The sequence below is a fragment of the Microtus pennsylvanicus genome, chromosome 11, assembly GCF_037038515.1.
Source record: "Microtus pennsylvanicus isolate mMicPen1 chromosome 11, mMicPen1.hap1, whole genome shotgun sequence".
Classification (NCBI taxonomy): Eukaryota; Metazoa; Chordata; class Mammalia; order Rodentia; family Cricetidae; genus Microtus; species Microtus pennsylvanicus.
In genome coordinates, this window is record NC_134589.1 from 7,842,068 (window position 1) to 7,858,711 (window position 16,644).

General features: G+C 50.5%; 1 protein-coding gene across 1 annotated transcript in view; it reads right to left on the minus strand.

Annotated features, from left to right (window-relative positions):
• Sdk2 (sidekick cell adhesion molecule 2) overlaps positions 1 to 16,644 on the minus strand; it is a 280,717-nt gene that overhangs the window by 100,033 nt on the left and 164,040 nt on the right. The window contains exons 4-5 of the mRNA XM_075990014.1: positions 11,210 to 11,357; positions 3,968 to 4,101 (exon numbers count right to left, since the gene is read on the minus strand). Coding sequence (XP_075846129.1) covers positions 3,968 to 4,101; positions 11,210 to 11,357 — 282 coding nt within the window. The remainder of the gene's footprint in view (positions 1 to 3,967; positions 4,102 to 11,209; positions 11,358 to 16,644) is intronic.

Sequence of the window (16,644 nt, forward strand, 5' to 3'; positions counted from 1 at the left end):
GTGATGCCAGAAGCCACCAGGTATGGCTCGACTCACCGTTGTAGGATATACCTGGTTGTCCTGAGCTGTCTGCTGGGAGACTGTGCTGAATCAGGGAGCCTGGCCGCCAGGTCTCCTGTGACCTCTTGTGAGGAGGCATATAGCCCAGGCTCCAGAACGCATTCAGTGTGTGCTGCATTCAACTCATGCTCCTGATAAAGGCTTAAAGACAGCCCTCAAGACCCCAACGCGGAATGGGCAGAAGCAAGGCTTTAATTTTGGGGTTCTATGGGAACTCAGCTCATGCTTATGGGGTTCCTGCCACCAGTCAGGGTTGGGGAGGCAAGACCTGGCACCTGGGAGGGGCTACTGATCTCGAGGAGGATTAGGGCCTCCCAAGCATGGCTGGGATGGAAACTCAACAAGATGGCTCTGGAGTGTGCGGATCATAACATTTCCAGCAATCCTGGGATGCTGTGGTGGCTAGAACCACAACAATCAAGCTATGACCTCTTAGGCAAGCCCAAACAGGGAGGACATCTCTCTGAGAACTCCTGATTTAAAGGGTTCCAGGGGCAAGGAAGGATGGAGCTTGCCACATGAAAGCCATGTTAGATCCAGCAGCCTTAAACTATTTCTGTCACAGTGGCAACCAGGGACAGTTCCCTCCGTGCTCTTTCTCTCAGCACTGCTTCAGACATTACCATATAGTGGAAGTAGCCAGGCTCAGGGAACATGTGACTCACTTGGCCCCAGGAGCTTCAAGTGGGCATCAAAGGGCCATTAGCTCTTTCCTGAAAAGACTTGATGGACACAGATACCTGCTCATTTCCGACAATAGCTCTCCATCCTCAGAGCATCCAGGCCTCAAAGTCCAGGCCATCTAGCATTGTCCACGAGCCACGCATGCCCACCAAGCTCCTGCAATGTGGCTTGCGTCCCTTTGATTTAATGAGATTTAATTTTAACTAATTTACATTTAATTAAAAACAGAGTCCCCAATCCAGTTATTAGAGCACTTTTAAGTAGAAGTGGAAGAACTTTGGCGTAAGACTATATACCTTTATGGCTCTAAATCTGATGGAATCTAAATACAGATCACGTATTTCAGATGAAGATTTAGCATTCAAATTGAGATGCGCTTCAAGTGTAAGACACACAGAGATTTCACAGACTTAGCATGCAAAAAAAAAAACCAATGTAAAATATCCTGCTAATATATTCTATTTTGATGGCATGCTAAAAGGATATTTTGGATACATCGGGTTAAATAAAACACATTAATAAAATGAATTCTGCTTATTCCTTTTTACTTTGTGAAAAATGAGGTAAGCCTCAATGTGGTGGTGTGTGCCTGCAATCCCAGTGCTCGAGAAGCAGAGGCAGGAAGATGGGGAGTTCAAGGCCAACCTCAACTACACAGGGAGTTCAAGGGCTATGTGAAATTCTGCTTCCATCCCCCCCCCAAAACCAACAAAAGCCAACACCCAAAAATAAAACGCACAAATAATATAAGTGAATAAAAATGGGATCACTGGAAAAATTTAAAATGATATGTGGGGCTCATATTTATATTCTTTTTAATTCTATATTATATTTCTATATAATAGTACAAGGAGGTCTGATCTCTCTCTCTCTCTCTCTCTCTCTCTCTCTCTCTCTCTCTCTCTCTCTCTCAGGTGTGTTCATCAGATGGGTGTGACCTTTCAGGACTGTGGCGCTAGGTGTAATTTCTGGGGTCACCAGCTTGGTTCTTTTTCTCTCTGTTAGCAGTGAGCATGGCTCCCCGAAGGCTTTGGCAGGAAGCTGCTGAGCTGGAGGGAACAGAGCCTGATGGGTAAAGGAAGGGAGGGGGAAGAAGAAGGAGGGTGTGGCTTCAAGCCAGGTAACAGGGGCTTTGAGCCGCTGGTGGGCGGGCGAGGTGGCAATTGCTCTCACAAATTGGCTGGCAGGCAGGCTGGGGGACCGTGTCAGCGCAGCACAGGGTTTTGAAGTGCAATCCCTCGTGGGAGGGAAATTAGCTAGAAATCAGGCGAGTTTGTGCTGGATCCGGCTTTCATCTCAGTTGAGGATGCAGAAATGGAGGGGTTTGGGAATGAGGGAGACTGGCGGCTGGGTGGGACTGGGATGGAGGCAGATGAGGGGGGCTCTTGGGCCTCACGTGGGCTGTTTGGAAGGTGTGGGGGTGGTTTGAGGTAGAACAGAAAGAACCGCCATGGGTTGCCTCAGTTCTTAAGAGGAAGAGTCAGATGCTGCAGGAGAAACAGAAGGCCTCCCTGACCATGCATCTGGGGTAAACTGAGTCACGCAAGAAGATGCCTGGATTTAACTTGGACAACTCACTCCATGTCTTTGTCTCTCAGTGTATCTCCCCCCTGCTTCCATCTCTCTCTCTGAGACAGGATCTCATTAGACAAGAAAGGCCTGGTCTACATAATGAAAGATCCACCTGCCTCTGCCTCCAGAGTGGTGGGATCAAAGGCGTGCACCACCACTCCCAGCCTGTCTCTTGGTCTCGTGTCTCAGACTATCCCATACTTGCTATGTAGCCAAGGATGGCCCTGAATTCCTCATGTTCCTGCCTCGACCTCCTAAATGCTGAGGCTACAGGCATTTGTCACCACACCCGTTTTTATGTGGGGAGGGAGACCAAGGCTCTGTGTGTGGTAGGTAAACACTCAACCAACGGAGCTATATACCCACTTTGACACTAATTCTTCAAAAAGATGTCTGGATCCCAGGAGACTCTGAGTAAGCTTACCACTGAGAAATCGCTAGAAAAACAATCCCTCCTTGTCAACAAATTCCTTGTTCTTGTACAAACAGTCCTGGCTCAGGTCAAGGTCAGAGGTGACATCCATGACCCTCACTGGTCAGTATCCAGAGTGGATATTCCACCTCCTAATTCATATTTCTTCCCAGGCAAATGGGAAGCTGGCTTGGAGATAGGAACCAACTGGTACAGAAAAGAGTCCCGTCGGAGCTCAGAAGGCCCAGGGAGGAGACAGCAGGGGCTGGGAATGTTCTAGACACTGGCAGACAGAAGCTAGGATACGAGGTGGCAGAGACACTCAACTTGCCGCTGACGGGTGCATATGGGCGCAGCAGGATGATAAATGAGATGTGCTGTGGGAGTGGGAATCATACAGATGTGGAGGTATGTGAACATCTGGCTCCCCCAGCTGGTGTGGGGCTTAGCTGCTTCAGGAAGTGCAAACCCAACCCTGACTACATTTTAGTGATTCCCAGCCCAGGAGGGACCTTGGCCATCCACTTCACCTCACCTTGCCTAGCCTGAGGTTAAGTTCTGAGGGTGAGGCCACTCTGGTAGAGAGAACCAGATTAGAGGAGACATCCCTGCTCTGGTCTCATTGAAGGGGTCTCTGTGCTGGAGAACACTGGGGCAGGTTATATTGGGCTGAGCTCCTGTGCCTGTGTCTCCAGGGACGTCAGGCATCTGAAGAGGGGCAGAGGTGGAAATCTGGAGGCGAGCCTGCTGAGAGGAATGCCTGGCTCCGAGCGGAAACAGCACTTTTATGTGCCAGCTGGGCAGACAGTTAGTGTACTTCTTTTAAAATGAGCTTCCGCTCTCCCCGGGTGTTCTCTCCATCCGCACCTGAGCCTGGGGTGGCTGGCACCCACACATGTGAGCACACACTCTCTCACTTGCTTCTGCCTCCTCCTATCCTCCAGTGGACACGGTAGTGGTAAAAATAAACCTACCCTTTCCCGGAGCTGTGTCTGCCATGGAAGCATCTTCCAGAACTCCACTTTCCCCTACCCGTGACCTTCATTGGCTTGGCTCACCACCGCCACATCCCTCCACTCAGACTGTGGCTCCTCCTCTTCTGGAGATGGCTCCACCCTTCCAGCCCCAGCTTCCCCTACTACTCTGTCTTCCCAACAGCCCCCTGGAGCCCCATTCCTGAGATTTAATGACCCGCCTTGTTTCTGCTCGGTGATGGTCCCCGGTCCCGCGCTTACTTACTCTCCACAGCAAGAGTGATGGGCTGGCTCGTCTTGTTGTCTCCGTTCTTGTCGTTAACTGCCTGCACGTAGTAGCGGCCAGCATCGGGAGCCACCGTGGACAGGATGACCAGGGTGTTCTCCAGCGTGATGGCTCTGAGGAGAGGCAAAAGATTCTTTGGACAGGGGCCCAAAGGGCTTGGAGCCAGGGGGCTATGACTGGGGGGGTCTGAGGTAGGTGGTCTGACTATACTTCTCTGGCAGCCTCCAAGAGGCCCCCCAGCCCACCCCACTGACAGTGTCTGTAGAGAATCTACCATGACACCCCAGCTGTTCCTCTATTCCTGAAGCTGCAGCTTTCTCAGGGCCTACCCAGGGTCAGGTTTGGGCCCTTTTCTCCAATCCTCTAGGAATTATGTTCCTGTCCATATCGTAGCCTTGGCGGCTTTGTGAGGTCGCCTCTGCCAAAAGTTGGCGGTTTGCAGAGAGAATGAGTGATTGACAATGAGCGACAAGTGACCAGAGTGACTTCAGAAGTGAGATCCAGGATGAGTGTGTGTGTGTGTGTGTGTGGTGTGTGGTGTGTGTGTGGTGTGTGTATGTGTGTGTGTGTGTGTGTGTGTGTGTGGCCGGATGTCCATCCTTGTTGGTTGATACAGGGCTCATCACTAGCCCAGAACCCAGTGAGTCAGCTAACCCAGCCGGCTAGTGAACCCCAGGGTCAGCCTGTCTCTGTCTCCCCAGTAAGCATTAGGGTTACAACTGTGGCTCACTACACCAGACTTCTTTTTCACTTGGGTTCTGGGGATCAAATTCAGGTCCTTGTGTTCACAAGGCAAGCACTTTCTGGATGAAGCTATTTCTCCAGCCCTGGGGTTGGCCACTTTCTAAAGCTGTTTGAGCAGACTTAAAGGCCACAGCTGGCCTGAACCAGACTTCCGAGGGCTATACACCTGTAGTCTCTTCCCTGGGGATCAGTTTCCCCTTTTCCTTGCGAACTGGGCTGGTCCACAGTGATGAGCCTCTTGCTCTCATTCCCAGTCCTCATCACAAGATCATCAGGCAGGAAAACAGGGAGCCGGGGACCCCCTTAAATGGGTATGAAGTGGTTCTGGAGGGCTGCCCATACCGGCTCTGCCCAGCTTCTTTTACCCATTCTCCCGATGACAAACCAAACCATTAGTTTGCCAAGTCTGTCTCCAGATTGTAATGCGATGTGCCCGAGACAGCTGTTAAACATCCTTAATGTTAGTTTAACAAGGACAAATCCAGTTGAATTCTCTTCAAATTTTCCCATTAGGTGAATGTTACAGAGTTTTAAACAGGCTTTCAGATAAACATCCTCACTAATGTCTCTCTGGCCCAGCTCTCTCCTAGCCTGGCAGTGCCGCCCCCACCCCCTTGCTCCTCATTTGGGGGCTTTTCAGGCTGAGAGTTCTCACGCCATCAGGAGAGTTCTGGGCAGTAAGATGGCAAGCTCTCTGGTCCCTAGTGCTTAGGGACCCTAGCGATGCCCTATTTTCCCCATGCAGAGTTCTTTTCATCTTTGGCTAACAAGGTGACAGGAATGGGATCATAGACAGGCTAGAATTCTCTCTCTCTCTCTCTCTCTCTCTCTCTCTCTGTGTACAAACAAGAGTATGGATGTATGTTTATGTGGGTCCTTGTGCATACGCTGTGTGTGTCAATCAAAGGACCACACTGGTTGTTCTTCCTCAGGTGCTGTCCACCCACTTCGAGACAGGGTTTTTTACTGGCCTGGAACTCATTAAGTAGGTTAGGCTGGCTGGGCAGGGGCAGGAAGCTCTTGGGATCTCCCTGCTTCTGCACCCCACCCCTCAGTGCAAGGGTGACAAGTGGGAGCCCCCATACTGTGCTTGGTATGTTCTCAGGCTTTCAAGGCAAGCACGTTGCTAACTGATCCGTCTTCCCAGCCACCCCCCCCCCCAGCCCTCACCCTGCATGGTCTGGCTTCAGGATGAGTGGAGGGACTTTTAGGGTGTTTGAATCATGTAGATCCAGCTTTCCAAGCACCATGCCAAAACATAGTAAATGCCAGACGTGGGATTGGGGTGGTGAGCATCTTCCCATTTGAGGGTCTCCTTGTCTCACCTAGAGCCCTGGTCCTTAGATGTGGATTATGAAGTAGAGAGCTGTGAGTTGTGGAAAGGGTCTGGGCAGTGCAGGGTGGTGGGGCTGAGCTCTGGTTTGGGTCCCTGGACTCTGAGGATCATGTATTTCCTCCGATGCTAGCTAGGCCCTGTCTTCTTGCCCTTGCAAAGTTGGAAGAGGATATCTGCGAAGACTTCTCCCAGCCTCGTGGGAGTCTCTGTCACTTGGTCCCTGGCAGCAGAGTAGCCCGTTGCCTGTCCTCACTCTCATAACCCTCTCCTGGGACTCTCAGGACACTGGACTTAGGGAGATGCAGTTCCCTGAGTCATTCTATTATGGGGACAGGTCTCATGAAGTCTCCAGGGGATCCATTGTCTAGTCACCCACTTGTTCTATACTGGAGAAGGAGCCCACTTAACTCTTCCCTCCTTGACTGGGAAGCTCCCTCTCTTCACATCCCCACACTCCCCTTCTCAGGTTTAGCTATACTTTGTGCAGGTTCTGTCTGAGCGTCCTTTCTGTTTGTCCTCCTCCATCCCATGACACTGGGAGTCCCGCTAGCTGGTTTTGTGAGCATATTACTGGAGGGAGGCATTACTCGTGAGCGAAGGGAAGATTTTAGGAACAGGTTGAGGTTTTCCTAGAATAGGATTCATGCCACTTTTTGTCCTCGTAGGGAGCTTTCTAGCTGTGGCACGGTGTTCGCTGCATGATGGGAGCGGCAGTTCTGCAAGGCTAATGATATGCCGACGGACGACAGTGTGATGGGCACATACCATACGTGTCGCGTGAGGTTCTCAGCGGGCAGCAGCCACTTTGCTCCTAGCGGACCTCTTACGATTGCTGGACAACTGGTTGCCGCAGCTGTGGGAGAGCACCATGGACTTCTGCTCAGAGGCCCAGGATGCACGTCCCCAAGGGAACATGTCTGACCCTGGATGTCCAGTGGGAGACTGAATGCTGTGGCCTGGGTGGGGTTTGAATGTCTGCCCCAGGCTTGATGGGTTTCAATAAATCTAATCCCCATTATGAGGCAGGAAGAGAGGAGGCACTTTACCTGACCCTGGCATTTAGGGGGTGGGACTGTAGGGCTTGATTAGGATGGGGTCCGAGGTCATTAGGGCAGAACTATATAAGTGGATATTGCCAGGGGTTTCATAAGAGGGAGAGATCAGAACACACACACACACACACACACACACACACACACACACACACACACACACACGTTTCTAGTCATATGATGCCTTGTACCACCTCCTGACTCTGCCAGCAAGGTCATGACCAGCCAAGGCCCCTCAAACTTGGACCTCTAGATCCTGGAGCCAAAACATGGCCCCCTTCTCTAACTCAGTCAATCTGCAGGTTGGCGCAAGGAGAAGTGGGCAGTGGGCTAAGACGCTGTAAAAGCCTGTCTGTAGAAGGGCCATAAGCAGCTTCTCCCGTAGGAGGCTGTGGCTGCTGGGCATCAAAGCATAGCTCTGCATCCTTCTCAATGGGCTGAAGAGGGTGGGGTGTGTGGACACAGCTACTCTTGGAAAATGGGAACTCCTGTCCCATACTCCTCTGTTGGAGCATGGTAACCTTGGAGACCAGTTTTGGTGATGACAGCTCTCTAGTGACCCTGGTTTCAAGTGACTATGTGAAGTCACCCTTCCTGTCCATTGCTCCAAGTTGGAATTTGGATGGGCAAAACCTTACCTTCTGCGGTTTTAGCTCACTGGAATATTGCCTAATGGTTATTGTGGCTGGCATTGCCTGCTCCAGCACTCTAGCCTGGCAGCTGTGGAGCCTGGGAGCCACAGGGCATAGGTTCAAGTTCTGGACATGGAGTGGAATGGGAGGCAGAGGCTCTCTGACATGTCACTTTGATTCTCTCAGGAGGGGTCCCTAGTCCTGTGCATGTCGATGGTCCCTTTTCAGGTAACTGTGGAAGGATGCTGTACTCATTTCCAGTATGCTCATAGCATCCAGACTGCTGCACCCCAGACATGCCCACACTGGGAGAAGCTGGGGAGAGGAACTCGGAGTGGAGTGCCAATAGCAAGGCTCACCTCTCAGGCAGGGGCTGGGTTCTCTACCCTTGTTCCTTCAGTTTGCCATGACTGGCCTAGCCCTAGCTCTGCCTTTAATTCACTGCTCTCATTCAGCAGCTCCTTTCTCAGTTCCAAGAGTGCTGGATCTGTAATCTAATTAAGGAGAGAGTAAGCCATCCTACAGTGTGCCCAAAGGCCCCAGCGTGTGTCTCTGCTAGGAATCGTGTCCCCTTTTAATAGCAGGCTCGGGGCCGAGCCCTGCTTGGTGGTTGAGAGGCACACTCTATAGATAGTGAGCCTTTCATGCTCTGCATAGCCTGCCGGCTAATAGCATTTATCAGATATGGAGCACTGGCGCGCGCGCGCACACACACACACACACACACACACACACACACACACACACACACACGACTTGCTTCCAGGGAGCCGTTCTACTCACCTATGAATATTAATTTGCTGTAATTACCAAAATAAAATCACTCCAGTGCTTCATCACAAATTTGGTGGACGTGTTTATGAAAGTGGGCAGGTGTGGTCATGTATAACCAGGAGTGTATGTGTGTGTGTGCACTCGTGTGCGTGCACGTATGTAGTGCCGCAGGCCAAGGTTGTTCTGTCCTGGTGGCAAAAGTGCTGGGCATGAGAAGCAGATGAGGATGGAGGATGGGGATGAGAAAAGGATGAAGGATGGTATTAGGAAGGTGATCATAGACAGAGCCTGGAGTAAAGGCATTATCTCCCTCTGCAAATGGAGTGAGTGCCATCATGCCCCCTTTCACAGTCAGGGCAGACATTACTAATCAACTCATGATGTTCTTTCCCATGAGTGTGGATGGAGCCTCAGAATTGTTTAAGCTCTGAGTTCTAGGCAGCCATTGCCAATTGGTTAGCCTGCAGGATGCCTTCACTGATACACCTGGGGTCCAAGAGCTACACTCAAAAAGGGAGTGAGGATGGGGTTGGGACTCACTGACATATCCCAGCATCTCTGTGGTAGAACATTTCCCTTCTATAATGTCATCTCAATATCTGCATGATGGGTGATCCATTCAACTGGCTTTTCTGAGTTTTAGGCCTGGGTGGTGTGTGTGTGTGTCTATGTGTCTATGTGTGTGTGTGTATGTGTGTACACTTTGACTCAAAGGGCAGCTGTCCACCTGTTCACCTGAAGTGTGCTCCATCCTTCACCTTGTTGGGTACCCATGCCTCATGCTGTCTGCTAGCCATCTCTTCAGGAAGAGACCCAGAGCCTAGTGGTGCGGATACAGAGAGCCTTCTGCCTGAGTCCTGCCATGTTGTGGTTTCTGTCAATGGTATGTGAGTAGAAGCTTGTTATATGTGGACTTCCTCCTTTCTCGTCTGAAATATCCAGAGAATTCACCGGGGCTGACAGGCTAGAGGATGAGGCATGTGGAGCATGGCCAAGTGTCCTGCCATTTAGCAAAAGGCCATTCCAGGGCAGTCAATAACAGACAAGCCCAGACAAGTGAGCCCAACCATAAGAAGGACTGAGCCTAGCTCAGGCTAGATCACCAATCTACACACTTCTAAGAAGAACACAGTAAACAGTTATTGACCTTATGAGATGTTTTGTTACACAGCAACATCGTGCTGTAAATAGCTGATACATACTGGCGATTCTTTTCTTCCTCCTCCCTTGTTTTTTTTTTCCAAGATAGGGTCTCATGATGCAGCTCTGGATGTCCTGGAACTCACTATGTGCACGAAGTGGGCCTTGAACTCACAGAGATCTACCCGTCTCTGCCTCCCAAGTGTTGGGATCAAAGGCGGGTACCGCTAAGCCTGGCTCTGAGGATAGTTTTCAACTCTGGCTACACATTTGAATCAAACTGGAATCTTTAAAAAATTCTGAACAGCCAAAGAGCATCCCATTTAAATTGAATCAGAGTGCCTTAGGCAAGATCCTAAGGATAGGCTCATTTCAAAGTTCTCACGGGGGTCAGATGGAGAACTGCTCCATCAGGACCAACTCTATGATGCTCAGTCGCTTCCTTGTGTCTGTATGCTTGTCTGCACATACGTCTCACAGAAGGCAAGGATTATCATGACTCAGCAGCTAGGAAAGATCTGGAAAAAGAGTTGGACCTTGCCTGCTTTGCTTTATGGTTGCTGCGGGATAAAATCAATCGCATCAGAGGGCTGTTGTGAGGGTTGAGCACTGGGCAACAAGGTTGGGATAGGAAAGACAGCAAGAGAGAGCGCCCTCTTCCTCAGGGGCTACACCAGCGGGGAGGGGGGCAACACGGATGACGACAACATATGTTTGTGGGTGTTTAGCACAGTCCCAAGAACTTAACTCCACTGCCTGCAGCTTCTGCAATTGCTATATTACTATGATACTATTATTGTGTTTCTATTGTGGGACTTGATACTTCCCAAAGGCACTCCTGACCCCATCTTCCTCCGCTCGCTACAGACCAGGGTGGTGGGGTTGTGGAGAGCTCCCAGCAGTCTGCACAGGTAGCAAGTTGTAGCTAGCCAGGGCAGGTTGGGAGAAGGTAGTCTTTCTCTAACGAAGGGAGAGTTGGAGTGGGGCAGCGAGGAAAGCCTGGGCTAGCTCCAGACAGCGAGCAGCCCAGGAGGTGAAGCCTGCTTGGGGGGTGAAGGGTGTTGGCTTCACTGCTAAACCCCCAGTCAAGGCCAGGGCAAGACAGAAGGGCCTTTGTGCATGCTGAAAGGGATGTGTGTGTGTCTATTCCAGCCTTCTCTGGCCACACCATCTCTTTGCAGTCAAAATATACTGAGCAAGCCCAGCCACACCCGAGAAGCATAAACACCTGCACACACCCACCTCTGCCACGGCCTGAGTCCTGGGCACATTACTATGGCAACAGTGCCTTTGCATGGGCATGTTTGGGTGACTTAGATCCTCTGGGAGCATAATTATCCTCCGGTTGAGTGTGGAGGTAACACCCTGGTCCCTCATAAACTGAACTTCTCTCACCGTCCAGGGGAGTGCCCAGCTGGCTGCGTTACAGAATTACTGAGACATTTCTATAAGAAGGTCCCTCCTTTGCATTTGGAGACTTCATCTGGCCCCAGACCTCCTCCCCCAGGTCTTTCCCTCCAGTCTATCCCGAGTAGGACCTCACATGCGGCTGCTGGGCGGGATCTTGCGGCCATCACGGAACCAGGTCACCTGTGGCCGGGGGAAACTAGAGATGCGGGGTGCTCGGATGACGGCAGCTTCTCCGTGGGATACGCTCTGGTGCTTCTCGCCTTCCTCAAAGCTCCCCATGTCTGTAGGGAGAGGAGGTGCAGAGGTCAGGGGTCAATCCATTCTCAGGGTGTGCTCAGCAGAGGAAGAACGCTGTGAAGAGGAAGAATATGAAGAAAAGGCCACTCCTCTTGGAGCGCCCCACATCCCACCAGGCGTGTCGAACCTGTGCCCTCGCCTGGCTGCCCGCATTCCGGGACAGCTATGAATACAGTTCAACACATTCATAAATGATAAGGTCTGTCACGGGGCATGGTGTCGGACGCTTCTGCTAGCAGTCTGTGTGAGGTGTCCTGCTTTGACATTTAGGTTTTGTGTAATTTGTACCCGTGCATCCTTGACTCAATTTATCCAACAGCCACGAGAGGCTTATTGTTTCCTACATTTTACAATGGAAAAACCTGCTCAGATGGGTTCAGCTAAGTAAATTAACTTGTCTAAGGTGATAAAATCAGCAAGGAACAGAGCTGGGATTTGAACTCAGACCCTGAACTCTGGAATTAGGTTGCATTTTCCCCCTTCCTTGCCCTGTGAAGCTATTTCAGCAGAGCAGGGGATTAGGTTGTAGAGTCTTGGGATGGGACCTCTGTGCCCTTAGGCAGAGGGAAGGGTGGGCATGTTGGAATGAGTGAGGCCTCCCTTGAACATAAACACTCGGTCGCTCTTTTTAAAGCACGCCCAGCCCTTGGCAGATAAGCTGAGGCATTGCTGCTAGCCCTGATCTTCTGTGAGCCAGCAGGAAACAGAACAGAGTAATCACTGGAGGGTGTCTTCTGGTCTCCTGTACGTCTGCCTGCTGGGCTGGGCTGGGGTGAAGGGCTGGCTTCCACAGCACTGTCTTAGAATGAATGGGCTTTGCGAAAGAGCAACTGGGCTTCTATGACCTTGACAATGGATGCACATCCTTGAGACTCCAAGTGTGCTGCCTGAAGCCACAGCACAGGTATCCTGTGGAGTCTCAGAGCCCCTGGACCTGCCTAATCAGAAGCCACAGACTCTCAGGACACCCAGTGAAGAGCACCCATGCCCACCTGTGACAAGCACTGATTGGCTGTGTATCGGAGGCACTGGAGTTAAATGCTGTTGGGGTATCTCCCCCTCCCCCGAGCTTCCCATTTTTTTGGTGTGGAGTGGATGGGGATATCCCTGTTAGTCCCCACTCCGCCTTCTAATCTATTACTGTGACAGGCTAGACCTGGGCTAGCCTGACCCGCAGGCCTATATGCACTGGGAGTTCAGACTATGACTTATGGAGCCTTAGTTTCTCCTTTATCCAGGGTCCCCTTCCTAACTACGAAAACACATGCCCTACTGCGACAGAAGCTTTATGTCAACTCCTAACACCATGGCCTCTTTGAGTCGTCAATCAGCCTGGTTCTCTGGTTCAGAGTCCCCTTTAGGACCTCTTGTTTTTCCAGAGGTGAGAGCTGCAGTGGGCGGGGTTCAGGCATTAGTATTTCTAAAGTGAGCCAAGCCTGAGACCTGCTGTGTTGGCTGAAGGCAGCCAGGCTCTTCTACCCCATTGCAGGCAGTTACTGGGGACTGGGCAAACCAGCTAGGGTGCTCCCCACTTCTCTAAGACATGGGAGGCCCCGTGGAACACACTTGGGTTTCTGAGTTCCTGACTCCACTGCTCGCAGATGCTGCAGCACTCCAAAGTGTAAGGCCGCTAGCACACGTGTGTTCATTTTCTCCAGCCCCAGACTTGACCCTCTTAGACATCCAGGTCCTTTGCTGGCTCACCTAACCTCGACTGTGAGTTCTCTGCAAACAACTTCCAGGTCTCCGGCTCCTCCCTGGGCTCCGAGCATCACTCCTAACAGTCTGCTGTGGGTGAGGGGTGGGAGGGCAGGGAGACCTTGCTACATCTTCAACAAGCTCTACTTTTTGTGCCGTTTACTGTCCTCTATCCGTTGCTTTGCCCCAACCACTTTAGCTCAAATCCTTGGAGTCACAGGTGTTTCTTCCCCACTTCCCACAAAGTCCTCAGTTCTTCCTTTGGGTACCATTTCATGAGCCAAGGCCCTCCCGACAAGTTAGCCCATTTGTAGAGCCACTGGTCCTGATCTAGATCATCTCCCAACCCTGTACACTGTCCTAGGCTGTTTTTCCCCCCACTTAGAGCCTGTGGGGTGTCCTTGCCCCAGGAAAGTCTAGATCCTCTTCACCTAAATTCGAGGCCCTCCACAACCAGACGGCAAACAGCCTTTCTTGCCTTAATGCCCAAGCTTCGGCTTGACACCTTGAATGGCATATATAACTTACTTCCTACAGCTAGGCTTTTTGTAGGCACCTGCCCAGATGCTACTAGGATGAGCCATAGCTCGCCACGGTACCTTGGCTCTCTAGCATCCTGCTTCACGGAACTTAGGGTTTCTAAAGAAAACAGTTATAGACAGCATCTTTGTTTTAACTTTGGCAGGCACTGAATATATTATATTATTATAGTAACTTCGGAGACTTCAAGGGTCAAGTTCAACTCCTAGCCCCATGTGCTCTAAGTCTTTGACCTTCGACCTTGGGGGACGATGATTTCCTCTCCCGTAAGAGTGAAATGCCTGGGTAGCTTCCTCGTGAGTGGTACCGAGGGTTGTATGAGATGATGTGTATATGCCAGATTGCATCTTCCCAAAGGTGCCTGAATCAATATTTATCCCCCTTTCCACATGCTCTTATTACAGTGTGACTCACACTTCTCCCACAGATACCCTCCCCTCGAGTCTCGGGAGCTTAAGACTATTCTATCAATAGAACACGCTGGAAGCGATGCTGCATGGTCTCAAAGGTGAAGTCATTCAAAGGAGACAGCATCTACCTGGCTCTCCTTGGAGAGATGCTTGCCCTTAAGAATCCAGCCACCGTGCTGTGAGGAAGTTCCACTGAACACCTCGGTGGAGGAGAACTGGGCTTCCCAGCAATCGCCATCAACCCTAGAGGCCCAGAGGAACACGAGCGATTTCACTGCAGCCTTTGCGGCCACTATTGAGACCTCAGTTGCCACCAAGCAGGACTGGATGTGTCTTGTCCCCACTGTGCCCTCCCCAGACTCCAGACTCATGGTGTGAGTTTTAAGCCATTGTTCTGCACCACACTGTCTTAGGTTCATTTGTTATGCAGCCGTAGAAACGGGGAGAATGTAAAACTGTCAAATAAGTATATCTAATATCCCCAGCATTAAAATACTGGGATCCTGTACATTTTTCATGATTCAGTGTAAACATTTCCTCCTCAACAAAGATTATCCCGAACCATCCAAACAGAATGAAAACCCGGCATTTACCCTCTTCTGGGTTTCTTCCAGACAGACTATACATGCATTATCTCATTTGAGCCTCTGATAACATGACAAGCTAGATTTTAATAAATATGCATTTTTAGTTGTTTATTAATTTCTATTATTTGGTCCCCTCTATAAAAAAGTCACATCAATAAATCAGGTGGATTTTAGTTCTTATAATAATTTTCATCTATTTAAAAAAAACTTTTTGCAGAACTAAGAAGATAGATTTAAACAATTTAAAGCAATTTCATGATAATAGTGTTTCTTTCTCCCCACTCTCTCTTGTTTTATTAGCTCCATTTGGACTGCGAGGAAATGAAGGTTCATGGAGATGAAGCGGTCGGTCCGACATTAGGCAGTTAGGGTCTAGCACGGGGTCGCCTCCCTCTGCACACCCTCCTTGCTCAGCTGCGGTTTGCATTCTCCATGGAAACCCACGCTCTTTCCTACTTCCTCCTAGGTGATCAGCATGGACGGACATCTGGGGCCTACTGTTTTCACGAGCGATTGCCTACCAGGTGGCTAGGTCCTAGTTCTGCTTAGAACCAAGAGCTCCTAATGGAGCCCAACTGTGTGTCAAATGGGCTCTCCTAGAATTAAGAGCTCCTAATGGAGCCCTACTGTGTGTCAAATGGGCTCTCCCAGAATCAAGAGCTCCTGGTAGAGCCCAACTGTGTGTCAAATGGGCTCTCCTAGAATCAAGAGCTCCTGGTGGAGCCCTACTGTGTGTCAAATGGGCTCTCCTAGAATCAAGAGCTCCTAATGGAGTCCTACTGTGTGTCAGGCAGAAAGACCTGGTCTCCTGGAGCTGTTCTTGCAGAGGACCCAGATTTGGTTCCCAGCATGCACAGCTTACACTGTAATTCCAGTTCCTGAGGTCCTACGCCCTCTTCTAGTCTCCCTGAGCTTCTGCGTGCACGTGGCATGCATAGATTCACATAGGGACACACACATACCCATAAAATGAAAAAAAAATCTTAAAGAAAGGAAAGACCTGGTTACCGAGCTTACAATCTGGCCTGGCAGACAAGGGCATAAGAAAGTGTTTAGTGGCATCTGTGACAACTGCTGGGAAGGAAAGGACAGATATTTCTGAGAGGCATTAACAAAGCCTTCCTCAGGCTGGGAGGCGGGGGAGGCATCTTTCAAGGTGAGGCATAAAAAAGGGGTAGGTGTAGCTAGGTGTGTGTGCGCACGTGGCACCTGTGCGTGTGGATGCACATGTGTGTGTATGTGTGTGTGTGGTATGTAAGGAAAAAAGGTATAAGGTGGGGCAGAGGGAGGGGGTGCAGGCAGCAAGTCAAAGGTCAGCCATGTGTGGTTACTGCATAGAAAGAGAGACAGAGAGCCACATGGGTGAACAGATGGATGGAGGACTGGGTTGATGGGGGAATGGGTAGCTGAAAAGGAAGAAAGGGATGGAGGGCTAGATTATTGAATTAGGCATGTTTATGTTTCTATGTATACATGTTGTATTTGTATGTATGGCTGGAAGGATTACATGTGGCTATATATGGTTTATGTATAGGTGGATGATTACATATATGGAGGGGTGTATATATGTAGAGTAGATGGTTTGTGTGTGAGTGATGGGCTAGATGGCTGGATATGTTTTCACCTGTATGTGGATGGTTGTAGGTGGGCATGCACGTATAGGTTTACAGTGGGATGCGTAGAGGAAAGATGGGCTTAGTTAGCCTTGGTCCCTAGTCTGCACAGACCCCACCCTCTACCCTCTACTTCAGAGTCCCTACCTTACCGTGACTCCCAGGCCCCAGGAATCCTCTCCTTTTTAATGTCGCATGAGCTCCGAGATCTGCTCAGAGAGCCCCTGGCCCAAGCAGGCAGCATCCATTGTATACACATGCCCCTTTCAGCCCACTGCACACCGCTGGGATGAATGAACTGCGCAGGGGGAGGTTACTGAGGAGGTCAGCCTGTCAGTGCAGGAGCTGGACTGAGGAAGGGCGGGGGACAGGCTGGGTTCAGGTCTCCCGGGAACTTTCCTCACTCCCTTTGCTAACTCCCTG